Below are 20,548 nucleotides of genomic sequence, written 5' to 3'. Positions count from 1 at the left end.
TTTTGCCTTTCCGTACGTTTTTGTACTTTTTAAATCAAAACATCACTATACTGAAAATATTTACTATTTTGTAATATCCTTCCTGTGTTAATTATATATCCTCAAGATCTCTTCATATTTTTAAATAGCACTCTAGAACTTCATTTTGAAGATCAAAATCACATTTCATTGAATAAATATACTCTAACTTATTAAATCAATATCTGTTTTGGATATTTACATTGTTTCCAACAATTTGGCTATTAGAAACACATTCTAATAAAAAAATATAGCTAAATATTTGAACACATATGATTATTTTCCTAGGATTAGTTTCAAAAAGTGGCATTACTGGCCAAAGGATGTGTTTATGGGTTGGGATATACTTTCCCTACTTATTTTAAAGTATATGCATGCACGTGTGAGCATTCATATGTACACATGCATATATCTATATGTATATACATATATATCTATAGGTTCACACAAGTATCTTCACATATATATGAAAAGAGAGTTCATCTAGTATATATAGTTCTACCAAACATGCTATTATAGCATGCATATCGTACGTATAACACTTTATCCAATCTTGGTAGTTGAGAAATCTGGAGCAGAGAGGGCTACACCCAAACTGAAGCCTGAGGAGCAGCTAGTGGGAGGACAGAGGGTGGAGGGAGAGGACAGCGTTTTCCTGGTAGAAGGAGTAACACCCGTAAACAGTTGGACGGGCCAAACACGTGACGGGTTCAAGACACCTGCAAATAGGTTGGATTAGCTAGAGGGCAGATAAAAAGGCAGATGGGCTGGAAATAAAGAGCAGAAATTGTGAAGAGGCTTGAAATTCATGCTATGGACTTAATACTTTGCAAATAGCACAGTGAGGCCATTGAAGATTTTCTTTAAGTGGAGGAGAGATTTCTTAAAAAGAAAACACCACAATGGCTGCAAGGTAGGAGAAAAGTGGGGACACTGTTGAGGTTATCCAGGTGGGGGGACTGTGGTTGAGGTGGAGAAAAGGGCAGGGACTGGGGACCCGGGAGCAGATTGAAGAGCCACTGAGGAGCAGAGGGAACAGAGTGGTGGCCAGCCGTCGGCTCCCCTTTGCCCTGGGCTTCACTGAGGGGTTTTAGTGGGAGATGGGCGTGGTGAATGGCTGTGGGCACCTGCTCATACTTACAGGGTAAGTACTGAGCATGCTGAGATGATCACATTCATGAGAGCGGAGCTCACTGAACTTCCCACCATGCCCTCCTTCACCTTCATAATGCACGTGGATCTTCTAGACCAGCGGTTTTCAACCTGTGGGTCACGACCCCGGCGGGGGTGTTGTTCGACCCCCGCCGGGGTCGTGACCCACAGGTTGAAAACCGCTGTTCTAGAGAGTGCCAAGAATTATGTGGGCGGCCCTGGCTGGTTGGCTCAGCAGTAGAGCGTAGGCCTGGCGTGCGGGGGACCGGGGTTCAATTCCCGGCCAGGGCACATAGGAGAAGCGTCCATTTGCTTCTCCACCGCCCCCCCTTCCTCTCTGTCTCTCTCTTCCCCTTCCGCAGCCAAGGCTCCATTGGAGCAAAGATGGCCCGGGCGCTGGGGATGGCTCCTTGGCCTCTGCCCCAGGCCCTAGAGTGGCTCTGGTCGCGGCAGAGCGACGCCCCCTGGTGGGCAGAGCGTTGCCCCTGGTGGGCGTGCTGGGGTGGATCCCGGTCGGGCGCATGCAGGAGTCTGTCTGACTGTCTCTCCCCGTTTCCGGCTTCAGAAAAATACCAAAAAAAAAAAAAAGAAGAATTACGTGGACTCATTCTTCGAATTAAGTCCTCTGAGAAACACATCCCACCGTCGGCCCTCTCCAAACCTCCTCCTTGTGACGTGGGCCGTGGAGCCCTGCATTGGGAGGCCTGATCTCAGTGTAGGATGGCTCACCGAGGCTGCATGTTGGAGATGAATTTCCTCAACCTGGAAATTGTGACTTCTAAACGGGGTAGAAGATGGGCTTGCTTCCTCTGTTTCCTTCCTCCTTGCTGGGTAATCGCGTTAATTCAGTGTCATGTTTTTTTGGCTGAGACTGGGCCGTAAGATCTTGGACCTTCTGCAGAAGTGAGGTGGGTTTGTCAGTGGTCACCACCGTGGCCTTTCCGATGCAGAGACATGCTAGATGCATTAACATCTTTTTTAGGCTTTATCTGGTCCAGGAACGGTTTGTGGGAGTGAGGTGGGTTCCGCTAGCCTGCACGCCACCATCTTCTAGGGCTGGGATTATCGGCCCAGGCAAGTCACAAAGGAGTCACAGACAGTCATCACATGACGGTGAGGTGGGAGGCTGCAATAAACTGAACAGTCCTTGACTTTCTTACAGAGGCAGCTGGGAGAATGTGGGCTCAGGATTGCTAGGCCTCCCCTTTCCCTCCCTTCCTCCCTCCCTCCCTCCCTCCCTTCCTTTCTTCCTTCCTTCCATTTTTTAATAGGTTCTTACAGAAGACTATGGATAAAATATATGTGTGAATTATCTAGCATACCAATAAAGGGAACACCTACCAGCCCACAACTCAATCAAGTTGAATTTTACAGATGCTGGTCAAGTTTCCTGCGTAGCCATCCGCAGTCGCATGCACCCGTCACTTGCCACAGCTGCTCCCCCACCTTGGGTGTTTATAACCCCCTTGCTTTTCATTCTAGTTTTACTACACGGGCTCATCTCCCAGCACAATGTATTATTTAGACTTGTTGCACACGGACAAGGAGGCGAGCACAAATATTCATAGCAACATTGTTTGTATTAGCAAAACACTAGAAACAACCAAATAGCTGTAAATAGGAGACTGTAAAAGTAAATTATGTCCTCTTCACCTGATGGAATACCATGCAGGCCTGAAGATGCCTACAGCACAACTAAGTGAACCATGTGACTGGATCTTAGAGGTGTCCTGAACAAACTGAATGATAGACTATGTATGGTATGATCGTATTTTCTTTGGAAGTTCGAAGTGAGAGAAGCTTTTCTTTTTTCTTACGGAATTCTGAAAATTTGATGTTATTATGAATTGTACCAATTTTTTAAAGATTGAAAAGTAATTTATTACATTAAAAACTACTGTATATGCCAAATAAAATACACAGGGTCTTCAGGTAAAGTCCTTACTGGGAGCTATTTGCTTCTGACGTTGGTGTAGAGGCCTCGGATCAGTTCCTGTTTTGTCATCCCTGGGGGAGAAGGGGTCAGACAGGTCTTTCTTTGGTATCTTTTCAGACCTGTGGGTCTGGAGGGGATTTCATCTAAACGCTACAGAATAGAATAAGAAAGCTGAGAGTCAGACCATTCAAGGTGAGGGTCCTATCTCAGTAGGCCTGCAGCTAAGTCCAAACACATCATGATTCAGAATGTAGGCAATAAATAGCAGGTCACACAGCAGGTAAGCTGCAAGTCAGGTTGGCAACTCCAACAATGTAAGTTCAAGACTTTTCCCTGATATCAGTCCCCTGTGGCCCCCAGGAGATAACCGAATGGCCGTAATGTTAGTAATGAACATACATGACGCATTTATCGTGCGCCAGTTACCTGGAGCACTTCATTTAAGTCTCACGACCAGTCTGCAGGGCAGATAGCATTATCAGTGCTCGCTCCATCGTATCAGTGAGGACGCAGAGGCGCGGAGAGTCAGAGGTTTCCCAAACCTGCACCAGTAGTGTAAGTGGTACAAGGCACATTTGGACTCAGGCAGGCCTCAGGTTACCCATAGGCTGAACCACCTTTTTATCCCTTTTCTGAATGGTTGAGTTTTGGTGAAGATGCCTACACGGTAAACTTACAAAGGACACCCTTCCGAAGGTCTTCAGTTTCACTACAAGTAAGAAGAGCCCTGACTTCAGGAATAATCAACCTGGCTCGTGCTTAACAGGAAATTCACAGTTTCATCTTTCAAAGAGAAAATTTTAACTCAGTCTGCCAAGAAGCCAAGATCAAACGCAGTAATGGTCAGCAAGAATTAACAGAAGGTTTTCTGGGCTCCTGTCAATTTTTTATTCTGGTGGTCCTTTACAATCACGTCCATTAATTCTAATGTGAGAGAGATAGATTTTTAAAGGGGCCACAATATATGAAGAATTTCTCTCTCAATTCAATGGGCATTGGTTTTCTAAAATTAAAAAGAAACATTTTTTTTTCTGGTTGTAAAAGGAGTACACATACATTGTAAAGAATAAGAAAGAATTTAAAAATCACCCACAGATGTCACCACTGTTCGTATTTGGACTATGCCTTTTCAAAAGCTTTTTCATACAGACACATCTAATACACATATAGACAATATAGTTCCATAGAGGATGCTATAATACAATAGAGTTTTATAATATAGCTTTACTTGTTACTTATGGCAAATATTTTTCCATCAATAAATAAAGATGCACATAAGAAATTTTAGTGATTATAAATATTCCATTGTATGGATGGATACACCATATTTACTTAACCCTATTGCTAGATATGTAGTTTTTTTTTTTAACTTTTCTGATTCTAAATAACACCAAAATGAACATCCTTGTTTTCATATCCTTGCACTCTTGTCTACCTCTTTGGGAAGAATCCCAAAAGTGGAATTGCTAGAGAGTATGCCTGTTTTAAGGCTTTCGAAGCTTAATGCCAATTGCCCCAGAAGGGAAAATTTATTGACTAGCACATAAAGGGCTGCGTACTGGGATTTAATATTCACTAGCTTTGAAGGAGCGATCTCAACCTGTCATGTCTGGGGCCCGGAGGTCCCCTCTGATGTAAATCAAAACATTTGAATTAACAACATTCAGCCTTGTCAGTCACCCACAAATTATAGCAAGCCTCTTCTGTCTTTGTCAATAACAAAAAAAAAGAAAAGAAAAAAGAAAAAATTACCCCAAAATGGAATAAAAATTAGGAATCAGACAAGTAGTCACAGGCAGAAGACAAGACAGACAACAGTGAAAGAATCTCAGGCCCAGAGCCAAGCACCTCAGGTGAACGTGAGTTGTCTGGGGTTATAGAGGGGGGCTGGTCGTGTCGACCTCGGGCACCCAGAGCCAGGCCCAGGCTCTCTGCTTCACAGGGGACAGAGGGTGTGTCGAGTTGAGGTCTCCAGCAGTGGTGGCTGGATGGTAATTTTACATTAAATTTTGTCCTGATAGTGTGTAGATTTTTCTCTGCGAAAATTTTTTATTTCCAGCCTTGGCATTCTATAGTATCACAGGGGAACGTGGGGAAGAGGACATGTTACGGAAAAGAAGCCAAAATTGTCAACGTGGCAGGCGTCATCTTCGTTTTTGGGAGCCATCTCTGTTGTGGAGAGAGAACTGAGCCACACATCATATGATTAGTAACACACACACACTCAAAATGCACAGCTTTAACCATTGTAGCTTCTTTCAAAGAAAAGAATAGAGTTACATTTCTGATGCATAAGCTGGTATTTTAGAAACTAGTTTGGGTTCCTTTTTTTTCTGCTCTCATCTATCTCCACTGTGCATCTTTTGACGAATTCCTCCAAGAGGAAACAAAGCATCCTTATCAGGCTAACGTCCAACAAATGTCAAATTCCGAACAACATTACTTTGTGTCTCTATTTAACCTCGGAGCGGATGGCTTTTTGACAGGTTTATAGCTGATGAGTTCTATAGCCAGTCATGCAGGACAATTATGTTTGAGCTAATTTGATGAATCAACTTCGTGTTCTCCCCTAGTCCCCGTGGCCTTCAAGAGCGTATGTGCTCAATTTTCTGCTGGAGGTCAAAAATAAGCTTTGAAATATGGCTAATCCCATCACATCCGCAGAGCCCGTCTGGTAGAATCATCTTTGGACATAAACCCTTGGTTGATGCCAAAAAATGGGAAAAACCACTGGTAATATCATTAGGACCATCCTCCAGGCTCTCGTCGGTTCTGAGATCGGGTTCCAGAAGCCAGCAACTGCCTGTGAGGACTGGAATAATTTGGTGGTGAGCAAAGCAAAGAGTTCATTCTCGAAGCATTTGGGGGTCAGACCCTTGGGGGGAAATTATTTCTCATTGTTGGATTTGGTTGGATAGGAATTTGTGAGAACTGACGAGGAGGCGTAAAGATTTCCTGAGTTACTCTTCTCCATGTCCTGAATATTTTTTTCCCCAACTCCTTTCCCGGCAGCCTGTTAGCAGAATAGTTCAGTGCACGGGCTTCAGAGTAGGATGCACAGGCATAAATCCTAAAGCCTGCCTCGGCCACACCACTGTACAACATTGGGCAGTCACTGAATTTCTCCGTGACTCGCTTTGCTCTGGGAAATGCAGATAATAACCATTCATATTTCACAGGATCATATTGGAATTAATCTAATAGTACAAAAAAAAGGCCATAGACAGTACCCGATATATGCTAAATTTTCAGATATTGAAAACTATTGACTGTAGACTGGTAATTTTTTTATCTTTCCATACCTAGAAAGTTATAGGATTAATCCAAATAAATTAAGTAAATGCTGTAATCCACATTGGCAGCTGGTAATATTTCCTCTAAAATCATTAGCAAAAAGGTTATTTTGACATTGGATAGTAGAACTGATTTCCCAAATTGAGAATCGTCACTTTTATACCCAGGAGTTACTAATAGATGGAACAGGCTAAAAGTGCATGTTTTCTGCATCACAAAAATTGGGTTTGCTGGGACTTCATTTATTCATTGGACGTATGTTTATTGAGTGTTTCCTACTGCGTGCAAGTGTCAGTGTGTGATGTAGAAACAGAAGGACAATTAGGAGACAAACAAGCTCTCTCACTTCCCACCTCTGTGAGCCTCAGTTTTGTCATCACTAAGTCAGGGTCAGTATAACTTGCCTTGTAATGCTGCCTGTGAGAATTAAATGAGACAGTGCATCCAAAGGGCCTAGGTCAGCACCTGGCAAAGAGAGGGGGCTCAGCAAATACTGTTTTTGTTCCAGAAATTTCCTTTAGTTTCCATCTGCAGTGATCAAAACTCACTTTTCAAACAGTAAAAGGATGACTGTGGTAGTCCTGTGGACAAAGAAATCTGGACAGCCTTGCACAGGAGACAGGACACATAATATTCTCAATAAATAGTTCTTGAATAAGCCAGTGACTAGATGACTTGCTTGAGGTCCGTTTACAGCGCTGGCCTGCTAAATGAGCACATGGAGGACAGCAGGCAGAGATGGTTAAGAACATGGACACGGAAGTCAGGTAGAACTACCTTCAAATCCAGCCTTGCCAACACTAGCTAAGTGTCTTTCTTAACCTGTCTAACACTCACTTTACTCATTTGCAAATTCAGTGTAATAATAGCTGTGTTAGAGAGCCGTTGGCTTATAAAGTGGTTGATAGATATAAGCCATCCTTATTATATTGCAAAATAAAGTGTTTGCCCTATACAGACAGTTAAAATATACTTATTAGGCATCTTCTTCACATCAGACATTGTGGTAGGCACTAGACACTAAGGACCCTGCCTGCGTGTTGCTGACATGCTAGCGAGTCAGACAGACAATATAGTGGACAAACCTGATTGTTTTAGACAACAGGGTGGAGATCCTGAACAGATAATAAAAGAGATATATGTGGTTGGAACTGGATGTTTAATGTTAGAGGAGGTGGTTGAGAAGGGCTCTTTTTAAGAGGGACTTGTTAGTAAAGTCTCCAATAAGGAGACAGAGCCAAGCATGTCAGGATTTGAGGGTGGAAATTTCTAGACTGAGGGAACTGCAAGTGCAAAGGCCCTGAGGTAGAAATTCTTGGTATATTGTGAACAGGAAGTATAAGGAAGACAATGGCCCACGATGAAGTCCAAGGTACTCAGAAACCTTCCTCCTGTAGGACTTGATAGTCCAGGATAAAATATTTGCTTTTTCAACAAAATTGAAATGGACTCATGGATACAGAGAACAGACTGATGATTGCCAGAGGGGTGAGGGTTTTGAGTGAAAAAGGTAAAGAGATTGCAAAATAGTCACAGCGACATAAAGTACAGATAAGAAGATATATGTGATAAGAAGATATTATTGAAATATATATAAGAAATATATATAGAAATAAAAATATATAATAAGAAATATAGTCAATAATAATGTAGTAACTGTGTTTAGTGTCACGTCCTGGAAATATTATAAAGTGTATGATTGTCGCCTGACCTGTGGTGGTGCAGCAGATAAAACGTCAACCTGGAATGCTGAGGTTGCTGATTCAGAACCACAGGCTTGCCTGGTCAAGGCACATATGAGACTTGATGCTTCCTACTCCTTCCCCCATCCTCTCTCTCTCTCTCTCTCTCAAAATGAATGAGTGAATAAATAAATAAATCTAAAAAAAATTATAAGTGTATGATTGTCTAAACACTATGCTGTATACCTGAAGCTATTACAAAATAGTACTGAATATTAAAGTAATAATATAATAATAGTTATCCAAATAATGATTGGAATCCAAATAAATAATAACTAACTAAATAAATAGAGTATTAGAATCAGAGGAGAAAAAATAAATGCTTGGGTTTTATTCCAAGTCTGATGGCAAGTCATTGGCAGGTTTTTGACAGATAGGTGACATAGTCTGATTTCCTTTTCAAGGTCATACTCTGTTAGGAGTGACAATAATAGGGAGACAGAAGAGGTTGTGGGAAGATGAGTTAGGAAGCTCTGTCCAGGGAAGGATACTCATCGTTGAGACAAAAGGGATGGCAGTGGTGAGAAAGGCATGAAGGACACGAACATGGTTTAGAGGCAGAGGCACAGGAGAGAGGAGGGAGACAGCAGGCCACGAGGGAGAATGGAGACGGAGGGCAGCCCACGAGGGAGGACGGAGACGGAGGGCAGCCCACGAGGGAGGGCGGAGACGGAGGGCAGCCCACGAGGGAGGGCGGAGACGGAGGGCAGCCCACGAGGGAGGGCGGAGACGGAGGGCAGCCCACGAGGGAGGACGGAGATCGAGGGCAGCCCACGAGGGAGGACGGAGACGGAGGGCAGCCCACCGGCTCCTGTGAACCCACTGCTAACAGCCTGGAGGACTGCAGTTTGCATTTCTGATTCTCTGGTTGCTTCTGCACTCTCCCCGGTGGTTTGCCGGCGGGGCGCCCTATTCTCTGTAGACGGCGTCCTCTCTTCCCTGTGAGGCTGAGCTGGGATATCAGGGGCTCTGGCTGTGGCTCTGGCTCCTGGGGGATATGACCCCAGCAGTGTGGTTCAAGCGAAGAAGGGAACGACAGTGCCGGCAGAGACAGCTTTCTGAAATGAGTTGCTGTTTATTTTTTTCTTTGTTTTTCATCATTCAGTATTTACATGGGCCACACTTAGTATCATAAAAGGTTTTAAGGAAACTTGCTGTAAAAACTCAGAGGACAATAAAATGCAAACCAGTGAACATAAGATATAAAGACAGGAGCCAAAAAATAGTGTTTTTTGTGCCTCGATTGAAATATTATTTCCCTGTAGGAATATTGTAAGATGACAGGCTCCAGTGATTTATTTATTCAACATGTATTTGCCATTCGTGTGGCTCTGTGTTGGGCTGCGGGGTAAATGAGGCAGAACGTGGCCCCTGCTCTCATGGAGCTTACAGTTCATGGGAAAGACAGATTAAAGAAATACAACAAGATAAAGCAATGTTCGTTGATTTCAAAGCACAAAAGTGGCTATCTGGGTACTGATGAAGGGTGACTGACAGATGTCAGGATCATTTTTATTTATTTATTTTTTTAAACTACAAAGATTACTGAGCATGCATCAAATCATTAGCATTAGATGGATATTCCTGAACTTAAGGCTGATATACATATATATGATACGTATATGTGTGTGATATATGTGTGTATACATATGTGTGTGTGCGTTTTTATATAATTGTTTAAAATACCAGAGATTAATATACATATATACTTAGAATTCGTTGAAACATAAAGCATGTTTATTAGTCATTAGTAAAAACATTTCCCAAATAGTCCTTCAGTGTCATAGTTCCAAGTAAAGATTTTCTCCAAACTCATTAAGACTTCTACTTCTAGACCAGAGAAACAGGTTGAGTTTTCTGTTTTGCTCAGAGCAACAAAGGAAGTAAAAATTTATGGAGTTGTGTCTACTTAATTTGACCCACACATACCTGGGTTTCCTATGAGTTTTGGGGTTGTTTCTTCTTTGCTGAAATGATTTTATTCTCTTGCCTTGCTTTTTCTTTTCTCCATATAATGAACATTAATTAAGCATCTGCTTTGCACAAGATACTGTGATTAGAATAAGTGAGTCATATTCTGGGAATCTATCAGAGATGTTTAAAAGTTGTTTAAAAATAACTTTTATTTTTCATATTATAAAATATAAATCTAGAAATTTACATTTCAAATGTATTAAAGAGTATTATATATACATATGGATGTGTGTGTATACATATATAGTCTCTATTTCTCTCTCATATATGTTCGTGCATATATATAAAGTTGTATATATGCATATACAGGGTGGGGCAAAAGTAGGCTTACAGTTGCTTGTATGGAAAATAATATAATAATTAATAAATAACAGTACAGGAATAAACTGTGTTTTGTGTAAACCTACTTTTCCCCAACCCTGTATATTAGAAACAAAGAGAACTTATAGGATTTAAAATAAGTAAATTCACTCTCATTTATATATTATGTGTATCATATAATATGGGCAGATTGACTTTATTGCATTATACATTATACATAATATTAATACTATATTACATGTATTACATGTGTTTATACTATACATATTCTATAAGTATATATAATATATTATAGAATATATAATTTATATTATATGCTATATAGCTATTCGAATATATAATAGTATTCATATATGCTATGTAATATAAATTATACTATTATATCATAAACTTTATACTATATATATTTGTAGATAGATATTTTAAGGGGATTATATTGCTTATATTTATTTTCTGCTGTTTTACTTAAAGTTTCATAAGTATAATTTTAATCATAAAACAATCTTTTATGTGTTAATAGCTGCCAAGGGTTCCACTGTTTGACTACGTAGAGCTATAATATGCTTAATTATAGGATTAGTGTATTACAGTTCTCCTATGCTGGACATTTGAATCACATCTTTTTTGCCCTGGTGATTTCTGTTGTGAGAAACATTTCATTAACTAAATAAGAATTATTTTTTGATGCTGACCTCCCAGAGTTGGCCTCCTGGGTGAAGGCTTCCCTGACTATTGCCATCATCACCTTTGAGGTCATTCAGTGACATGCTGAGAAGGTGGGCCTGGGAGAGCTCTGGAAGCCGAGGTGGAGAGGGGTTTGCCTTTCTTCTAGCTGTCAGAGCGGCACATAAAGCACTCTTCTGTAAGAGGCCAAGTCTCCAAGTCAGTACCTAGTTGATACTGACGAGCGGAGAGACTGGTTAGCATTTCAGAGTTCTCACTGTATTATCTCCTGTGACTTGCAAGACAGTTTCCTGGATGTTAGACTCCAAATAAAAGTAATTTTTCTTTGAAATGAAATAGCCTTTAGATCAAAGAAATTGCTTTAGATATTCAAATCATCTCCCAAGCACACTATTTTTTCATTAAGTGTTCTCATGATGTCTATTCTCTCCAAGGCCCGGGGCTATGGATGAGGCTACTTTTAGGGATCTGTATATACAGGTCTGAGAGAGGATACAGATTTTTGACCTGCTTAATGGCAGGGGGTCATATGGATGATCTGTCCAATTGTGCATTTTATGAGCGAGGCTTTTGCTTGAGTAAAATGAAATTCCCCCGTGTGCACAAATAGACTTGATATAGGCGTGCCTGGTGCTGGGCGGTGCCCGGGTCCTGCACCGTCAGCTGCTGAAAGGACCTGCCTGTGTGCCTCTGGCCCTCCCTCCTCCCCACTTAGCTTCCTAAGGTGCAGCAGGTGTCATGTGCTAAGCAGGCACATCTGTCAGGGCAGAATGCGTGGCACTGCTTGACTGGGTCTCTGCACACACCCTGCTAAATCTCTCTTTGCCACTAATACTGATATTCAGTCTGCTGACAACTCAAATGCGTTCAGCTTGGGCAGCACATTTTTGTATAATGCAGGATCACATCTGGGGAGAGTGTGACAGTCTGCCCTGCACCAAAAAGGAACTGTGAGAATTCCAGAGTTGTATTGAAACCTACTCGATTCGTCAAGTTCATTTCTGGTCATTCCCACCAATAAGCCTTTGGGTTTGAGAAGCAGAAACTGAATGTTCTAGCCAACTTCTGCCTGTGTCAAGATTGGATTTCTTCCCAGGGGAGGAGTGTAGCATCGCTAATGTTTATTAAGTACCTACCACCTACCAAGCTAGACACTGTATTTGACTTTTCTTACTGAATCCTCTCCTCACCATACATATTTATCATCTCCATTTCATGAGAGATAAAGCTGAATCTGAAAGTGGTGAGATAATGACTGCTTTTACCTAGACGAAAATTCAAAACCTTAGTCTTTGCTTTAGGGGCCTCCTCATGCCCACATCTCTGACTGTGTCCCCTATCCATCTCTTTCTCTAGTCACACTGGATGCTTTTAGGTATTGGGATAATCTAAGTCCTTTCCTGCCCCAGGACCTTTGCACTTGTTGTTCTTGCCACCTGGAATCCTTCTTCTCCTTCCTGGTCTATACCTGGTGGAATATGCTTTTCTTACCATTTTAGCAAGTTCACCTTTACTTTAGAGCCTACATTGACCACTTAATTAAAAATATTTTCTGTTCCCCAGTTACCCTTTATCACTCTAGAGAACTTTCTACATTATAAAATTGGCCCTCTTGTTCCTTCGTTTGTCAATATTAATATTTCTCAACAAGAGTAGGTACCCTTATTTCTCTTACTTCTGTTTTATGAACACCTGGCACAGTAAATATGCATTAACTGAATAAATTGAATGAGTATATAAAAACATCTGTTACGTGTATGGGACTGTTTTAGGCACTGGTGATATAGAAGGGACCAAAACAAATAAAAACTCTGGTTATAGAAGGGAAAGATAGTGGTTAACAAAAGAATTAATAACATCTCAGGGACAGGTGTGCATAAAGTAGGTGATGGTGGTGGGGTAAGACACACTGCTTTCCGATAAGGCCTGTGACGAGGTGGCATTCCCAGAGAGACCTGGACGAAGTAAAGGAGCAAGCCATGCAGATGCCTGGAGGAAAAGTAGCGCAGGAAGAAGGAAGAGCCGTCACAAAGGTCCTGTGGCAGAGGCATACTGGTGAGTTTGGAACAGCACAGAGCCGGCATGGCTGGTGAGGGAGAAGCGACGGGCTGAGTGGTGGGAGAGAGCAGAGAGAAAAGCAGACAGTGGTACACACAGAGGCCTGTGGGTCATGCAAAGAATGGCAGCCTCTCTTATAAACAGAGCGAGAATCTATTGGACGGTTTTGGGCAGAGGGAGACATGGATACATTAATAAAATTACACAGCTTGGAGTCAGTGAAGCCAGGATAGAAACGGGGCTGAGTCCACAGCTCGTCCCTCCCTGCTCTACTGTCCCCACTCGTGCGCTCTTCCCTGTTCACTTCGTCATCTAAGCCAGGCCTGTCCCCTTTTAGAAGCCTGCCATTGACAGTTCGGCCTGGAGCTGGGGACAGGGCCTAGGGTGATTTCTTGTCCTGTTTGGAGCATGGGTGCCCCCTTGAAGCCAGTGACCCTCTCCCCAGGTGACCCTGGCCTCCCTGGCTGATCACAGAGTGGGGCCGGATTGCATCAGCAGCACCGCCTTCCTGAAGTGGCAGAGGCAGCGCCCGCCCCTCCCCGAGTTTGACACCCTGCAGCCTGGCCTGGTGCCAGGTGTGAGTAAATTGGGCCCAGGGTTCCTGTTGTTGTTTTCTATTCACACAGCAGCTGCTTTCATTACCATGCCATGAACCTGATCTCCCAGGGTTGTCAGTCAGCCCTCACTCAGATGCCACAGAGAAACAAAATCGGTTCGTCTCTGCAGCGACAGAGCTACCTCCAAAGTCCCCACCCAACTCCTTACGGATTAATTACGGACGGTGGACTGAAATGTGTGCATGTTGCATTAGTGAGAACTCCTAGTCTCCAGGGACTGGAGAGCTGATTGGTTTAAATAAAAAAGATTAATTGTGGCTCCATATTTCCAAAAGGCCACGGATGCCTGGGCTTTGGCCAAGTTGGATATGAGAACTCAGATGGTGTCGTTGGAGTTAAGTCTTATTCTCTCCCTCTCTGCTTTCTCCTGGGTGCCTCTGTTCTCAGGTTGTAGGAAGACACTAAGATAAGGTTCCATCTTACCTCAGGAAGTTCAGTTACTTTTTCACATTTCTCAGAGACATCTTGGACTTGAGTCTCGTGGCTCTGATTGGTTTGCATGCCAGACCTAAACCAATCACTGACCAGAACAATGCAATGTTCTGATTGGCTGCTTCTGAGGCATGTATTCAACCCTGCGCCAGCCTTGGAGGTGGTCCGTGTAACCCTCCCTTGAGGACCAACCGTAGAAAAGGGGCAGTCTCTCAAGGAAGATTGAAGTCAAATTACCAGATGCTGGGTTTGCAAAATCAACAGATGCCAACTCTCACGCATTCTCTCTGTTAGTCATCAGAGAGCCCTGTGGCATAGTTATTATCCCACTGTGCAGATGAAGAAAGTTTCTGAGTGTGAATTTGCCTCTGTCAAAGCCCCTGCTTAGGCCTGAGTGAGGAGGAACAGTCTTAAAAAGGGTCAAGATGATCTTGGAAACCCACAGCCCTACTAGGCTAACTTTTTATTTCAATTTCTTGGATGCAGTTTAGGTGAAGTTGCGATGCTGGTGACTCACTCTTAGCGAGTGTGGAGGGGAGTATTCTGAAATTACGCAGGAAAGAACTGTGTCTCTCCTGCATCTCAGCATACTATCCGTGTGGAAGGAAAATCCATATGCCCACAACATTCTCTTACATAAATGTGTGGAGGCGTGTTTTCAAAGCATGTTTATTCATATCCGCTGTGTGTATGTATATAAATAGAGGTATTTATCTCTCTTCTGGATTCATAACCATCCAGTGACTCAAACATTAATTACATTCTCCTTGGTGAGGAAAATATTTTCCCTTCTATCATGTTCATTTTATGATCATCGAAGTTCTGCTTTGTAGTGGTTGCTAAAGCATCTGGCAACACAATGTTCTCTAATTGTTAAGATTGTGTACACTTTTCTGAACCTCCTACTCCCTTGCTTTTTACTATTAACAACAATAATTAATTGCAGTGTGTTAGGCATATATATAATCTCAATAAATTTCAGCAACAATGCTTTGAAAGAGGCACTACTATCTTTATTATTAGAGATTAGGAAAGTGAGACTTAAACAATTTGCCTGGTGAAACTTGCAGAGTATGTGGGGGAATTGGGACTCAAACTTGGGTTTCCTTTACTCTAAAGCAGTTTCTCAACTTCAGAGCTATTGACATTTTGCCAGGCTAATTAACTGCTATGTTATTATGGAAGTTCAGAAAGGAAAAAAGTAAATAAAATGGAACTCTAAGTGTTTAAGACTACCAAGGAGGCTTAAACATCTATTGGAAAAGATGCAGAAATCTGTCAGTACTATAGATGCATCCCTTTTAATCCAACAATGCTGCTAGAAATACGGGTAAAAATGTGCAAAGATATAAGTATAAAAATATCCAATGCAATGTTGCTGGTAGTAGAGAAAGTTGAGAATACCTACATGTCCATCAGTTAAAAAAACAATCAATTAAATAAACTAGAGTACAGGAATCCAATGGACTATAGTGTCAGTATTCCTTTTAAAAGTATACAGAAGCTTTAAATATAGACACATGGGTAAAAGATATATATATTTTTTAAAAAGCCAAAGCATAGCATAATCCCAATTTGGGGTGGGGGAAGATTTCATCCTGTGTATGTATGGAGTAAAGGTTTGTGTATGTAATGGATTATGCATAGAAATTTCTGGAAATGTATAAACCAAACTGATAACAGTGATTTCCTCTGGGAAATTCCCCCCCCACACACACCAGGGGAGGTATGTTCAATTATACTTTATAGTGTAGACTATGGCTCTCAAAAGAGGATAGTTTTGCCCCTCAGGATACATTTGACAATGTCTAGATACATTTTTGGCAATGTCTGGACACCTTGGGGCCAACCGTACTGCTAGACACTCTCCAGGGCACAGGACAGCCCCGTGAAGAGGATTACCCCGTGTAAAACGATAGTGCCGAGATTCAGAAACTCTCCTTTTCACCTTATTTGAATGTTTGAGTTTTTTACAATAAGCATTTATTAATCTGACACATTAAAAATTATCTAAAACACAGTCTCAATTCTAATACTTACATTGTTGCTAGTGCTTTTAAAGAATAGATCAAAGAAACAATTTAGCATCAATAGTTTTGCCATATGGACATAATACACTTTTACTTCCATTAGCAGAACAAATTCTCTTCATATAAATGTAGCATTTCCTTTTATTTGTCTTTAAAAGGAGTTTACAGTCATCTTTAAGCAAAGCAATCCATGATATCTGTTCCATTTCACAGATTAAAAAACAGAGACCTGGGGAAGGCTCATTATATACACAGCCAATTGATACCAGTTAGAACCTTTATAAACAAATTTAATAGTTTCTGGGAATATTAAGTTGCTTAATCTCAAACATCTGTGTTTTGCTTGAAACTGAAGGTAAAAAGAAGTATGAATTTCTACTTGTTTAGTTGTGACACAAAGCAAGTTTTCTAAGTAATTCTTCATTCTCTATGGAAATAGTACTCACTCCATCATTTCTTCCTCCAAACAAAAATACTTCTTTCTCATCAGGCATTAACATTTCAATTTGGAAATAGAACATCTCTCCTCTCATTTGCTGCTCCACAGTGTAGCCACAGAGCGTCACGGGAGCTGCACAGTTACATGACAGTCATTGGGGAGAGGGGACACTTATTAGCAGCTACTCCATTGAGATAGGGTATTTGTCCACCAGCTCACAGGCCTTACCTGGCTCGTTCCACTCACTGAAAGATTCACTTAGTCCCTCTAAGCATTTGAATTGGTAACTCTTGAAAACTGAAGTCCAGTCTCGTGGTAAGAGTCCAGCTGCGGAGTTACTTATCCTGGCTTCGAATCTGGGAGAAACCACCCTATGGCTATGCAATCTAAGTGATTTGACACTCTGTGCCTCAGGTCCCTTGGGAAGGAGTAGGGGTGGTAAATGGGAACACGAGTAGTAACCTCAGAGGGATGTGATAAGGAATCAGTGAGAAAATTCATGTGAAGGGCGTAATTTAATGCCTAGGGCAGAAACAACACCACTGTGTTGTCATTGTTATCATCATCGTTGTCATCTTCCCAGGGTACAACCCTGCCTTCACCTTTAACTTACAGAAAAATGGGTCACGAGGTAAATGCTGTTGTGGACAAATACTGCCCAGCTCCCCTTCCTCTGTATCTGTTTCCTGTCATATAAATCAAAAGGGTCGGACCAGGAGCTTGCGGGTCTCTTCCAATTCTGACATTCTGTGATTCCAAGATGCAAGGAAGGCCTGCAGATTCCTTCTTGAGCTTTCAAAGCATTCCCAATGTATGCTTTAGTGCAGGTCTGGAGAGTGTATCTGTCAAGGGGGCTGCGGCAGGGGGGGAGACACGAAGCCAAACTATGAGGCAAGCATGGGAACAGCCTTAACCGCAAGCTCTGGCCTTGAACCCTTCCAGCGAACGCTGACATGAGCCAACTGTGCGTATCTGTTGATGAACCTTCCCAGGAAATGATGTACTGAAATCCTGCACAGCCTGTGACCTCTGCCACCAACTTCAGTCACTGCGGACTGGTCTTTCCTTTTGTGGCACTTGGTGATGAGCAAAAGGACCCCCAGCCCATGTAGAATGTCAGGGTTTTATTTCTGTTCTACAGACTGCCTCACCTTTGAACAATGCAGTGTGATGACAAGATATTATCACCCCGAGCTAAAATCTTCACCGGTAATGAGACAATATAAACAGTTGCTACAAGTTTGTACCGTGAATGCAGAGGAACCAAACTCTTAATTACCCGGGAAATCTTAGATTCAATTAGATTTCTGCAAATGAGTACATGCTTGATTTAAAAAATTTGAGAGCTCAGCTCAAGTAATAGAGAAGGTTCTGGCTAGGATTCAAGCTGTAGAGTCAGACAGGCTCTGCCACGAAGCCGTAACCTTGAGCAAGTTCACTGCCCTCTCCGACCTGCATTTCCCTTGTCTACAAAGTGATGACGGGGGATTCTGGCCTCCAAGTGTCTGGCACATGAGCCCTCGATGCATGTCAAGACTAGGGAGCTCAGATGTGGCTCTCCCATCAATCATCTCTGTGGAGTAGCACTGAAAGGGCAGTCTCAGAACCAAGGACGTATGGATGAAGATTCTGGATGGATACCACATGCCCCATGTGAAGAAGTATGTGAGCATAAGAAAACACAGTCCCAGGGTTCCAGAGGCTTCTTATTTTTCAGAAAAACTTTTTTCTTTTTTTTCTTTTTTTTATTTTTATTTTTACAGAGACAAAGAGAGAGAGAGAGAGAGAGAGAGAGAGAGAGATATAGGGACATACAGGAAGGGAGAGATGAGAAACATCAATTCTTCGTTGCAGCACCTTAGTTGTTCATTGATTGCTTTCTCATATGTGCCTTGACCTGGGGCTACAGAACAGCAAGTGACCCCTTGCTCAAGCCAGCAAGTTTGGGCTCAAGCCAGCAAGCTTGGGTTTCAAACCAGTGACCTTTGGGCTCAAGCCAGTGACAATGGAGTCATGTCTATGATCCTACACTTAAGCCAGCAACCCATGCTCAAGCTGGTGAGCTTGTGCTCAAACCAGATGAGCCCATGCTCAAGCCAGCAACCTCAGGGGTTTGAACCTGGGTCCTCTGCATTCCAGTCCGATGCTCTATCCACTGTGCCGCCACCTGGTCAGAATCAGGAAGAATTTTAAAAGTCTAAAGTTTTATGTGAAATCTCCTGATTTTTAAATGTTGACTAATGTATTAAACTGGATTACTATTTGGCTCCAGGAAAAATAGAGTCCCTCCAATGCTTCATATACCTCAAAATAATACTTTCTTATTTTTTTCTTTCCTTCATATTTTATTTATTGATTTTAGAGAAGAGAGGGGGAGGGAGATGGGGGGAGAGAAAGAGAGACAGAGAAGTCCAAAATAATACTTTCTTAAAGTAGAATTTTGTTTCTGTCTTATATAAAAGTGCAGGTAGGTGGTTGAGAGCAGCAGGGCTCTCCTTGGTGTCTAGAACTCAGGCACCCTCTGTCTTGTTGCTCTACCACATGACAGGAGGCTTCCCCCTCGTGGCCCGACATAGCTGCATTCGCTCCTGATATCACGCACCTATTCCAGCCAGCAGGAAAGGCAGATGTGGAAGGAACACCCCTCTCTTTATAGGTATAGCCTGGAAATTGCACATATCACTTCCCTTCACGCCCCATTGGCTAGTGCATTGTCACATGATTACTTCTGTCTGACAGAAAGGATGGTGGAGTGTAGTCTTTATTCCTGATGGCCAAATACTGAACTAAGAATCTGGAAATCTGCGACGAAAAGAAAAGGAATAAAGCCACAAGTAATTTGGACTTTTTTTAAACACTAAGACAGACAAGTAAAACATACCTATGGGCCATTTTGAAACACAAAAAGAGCCAGTTATCGCTGAGGATGTGATAAGAGTGTATCATAGTAAAATGTACTTTATATCGAAATAATTATTGACACAAACATCAGAATAGGTTCCATATATTGGTGCCTACTGTGGGCTAAGGGCAGTGTTAGGTGCTACACTGTATGACTTGACTTTGACCCCCAAACAACCTGCAAGGTAGATATTTTCATCACTTTTAATCAGCTTTGGGAACAGAGGTGAGGTGATTTGACCAAGGGCCTGTGGTTTGTAAGTGCAGAGCAGGAATTCCACCTTGGATGCATCTAACACCAGCCCACCTTCACCCCGATCTGTGCCAAACACAGCCCCACATGTCCCTTCCTCGCACCTCGCCTGGTTCCGAGGAGAAACCGTTCCTAAACAGAGTCACCATCTGGTACCCAGGTTAGAGAAGGTCAAAGACAGCCCCGGACCTGCATGCTGACTCTTGGCCCTTTCCACTGTTCTTTGATCTCTGTTCGCCTAAGTTACAAATTCCTCCACCTACTTACATTTTTAAGAGAAGAGAGAAAAGAGAGAGGCAACTAATGACTCTTAGCTGAACTGCTTTTCTTCAAAATCACGAGTAATTGTTTTCGTGGTGTGTCTCGGAAGGCATTCCCCTCTCATCTTCTGCCCGGGACTTGGCAGTCTCCGTCATATTGCCTCTTGCTCGCCTCTCCTCAGCATACACGTTCTGTGTAATCCATCATCATAGCCATTATCCTGCTTCTGATCAAGGCTGGAATGGAAAAGCTCCCTCTCCCTTCAACAGCTACCACTGGCTCTTTGATTTGCCAGGCGTGGGCAGGGGAAGTTTCCGGGGAATGACCTCAGCCCCTCTGCATGCGGGGCCCACACCGTCCTCCACGCAGCACCTCATCATCGTCAGTCTGGGAGGAGAGAACCCGAGACAGGGTCTTTGTAAGCAGTCAGCGAACG

At 42.5% G+C, this 20,548-nt stretch overlaps 1 protein-coding gene across 4 annotated transcripts in view; it reads left to right on the top strand.

Moving 5' to 3' along the window:
- TSHZ2 (teashirt zinc finger homeobox 2) overlaps positions 1–20,548 on the top strand; it is a 441,429-nt gene that overhangs the window by 49,922 nt on the left and 370,959 nt on the right. For 3 of the 4 annotated variants that reach the window (XM_066234372.1, XM_066234370.1, XM_066234371.1), the window contains exon 2: positions 13,046–13,176. The exons of the other annotated variant lie outside the window; for it this stretch is intronic. In XM_066234372.1, coding sequence (XP_066090469.1) covers positions 13,046–13,176 — 131 coding nt within the window. The remainder of the gene's footprint in view (positions 1–13,045; positions 13,177–20,548) is intronic. 4 annotated transcript variants of the gene reach the window in all.

The sequence above is a fragment of the Saccopteryx bilineata genome, chromosome 6, assembly GCF_036850765.1.
Source record: "Saccopteryx bilineata isolate mSacBil1 chromosome 6, mSacBil1_pri_phased_curated, whole genome shotgun sequence".
Classification (NCBI taxonomy): domain Eukaryota; kingdom Metazoa; phylum Chordata; class Mammalia; order Chiroptera; family Emballonuridae; genus Saccopteryx; species Saccopteryx bilineata.
The sequence above is the reverse complement of the archived record's forward strand: the minus strand, read 5'-3'. Positions and strand labels throughout refer to the sequence as shown.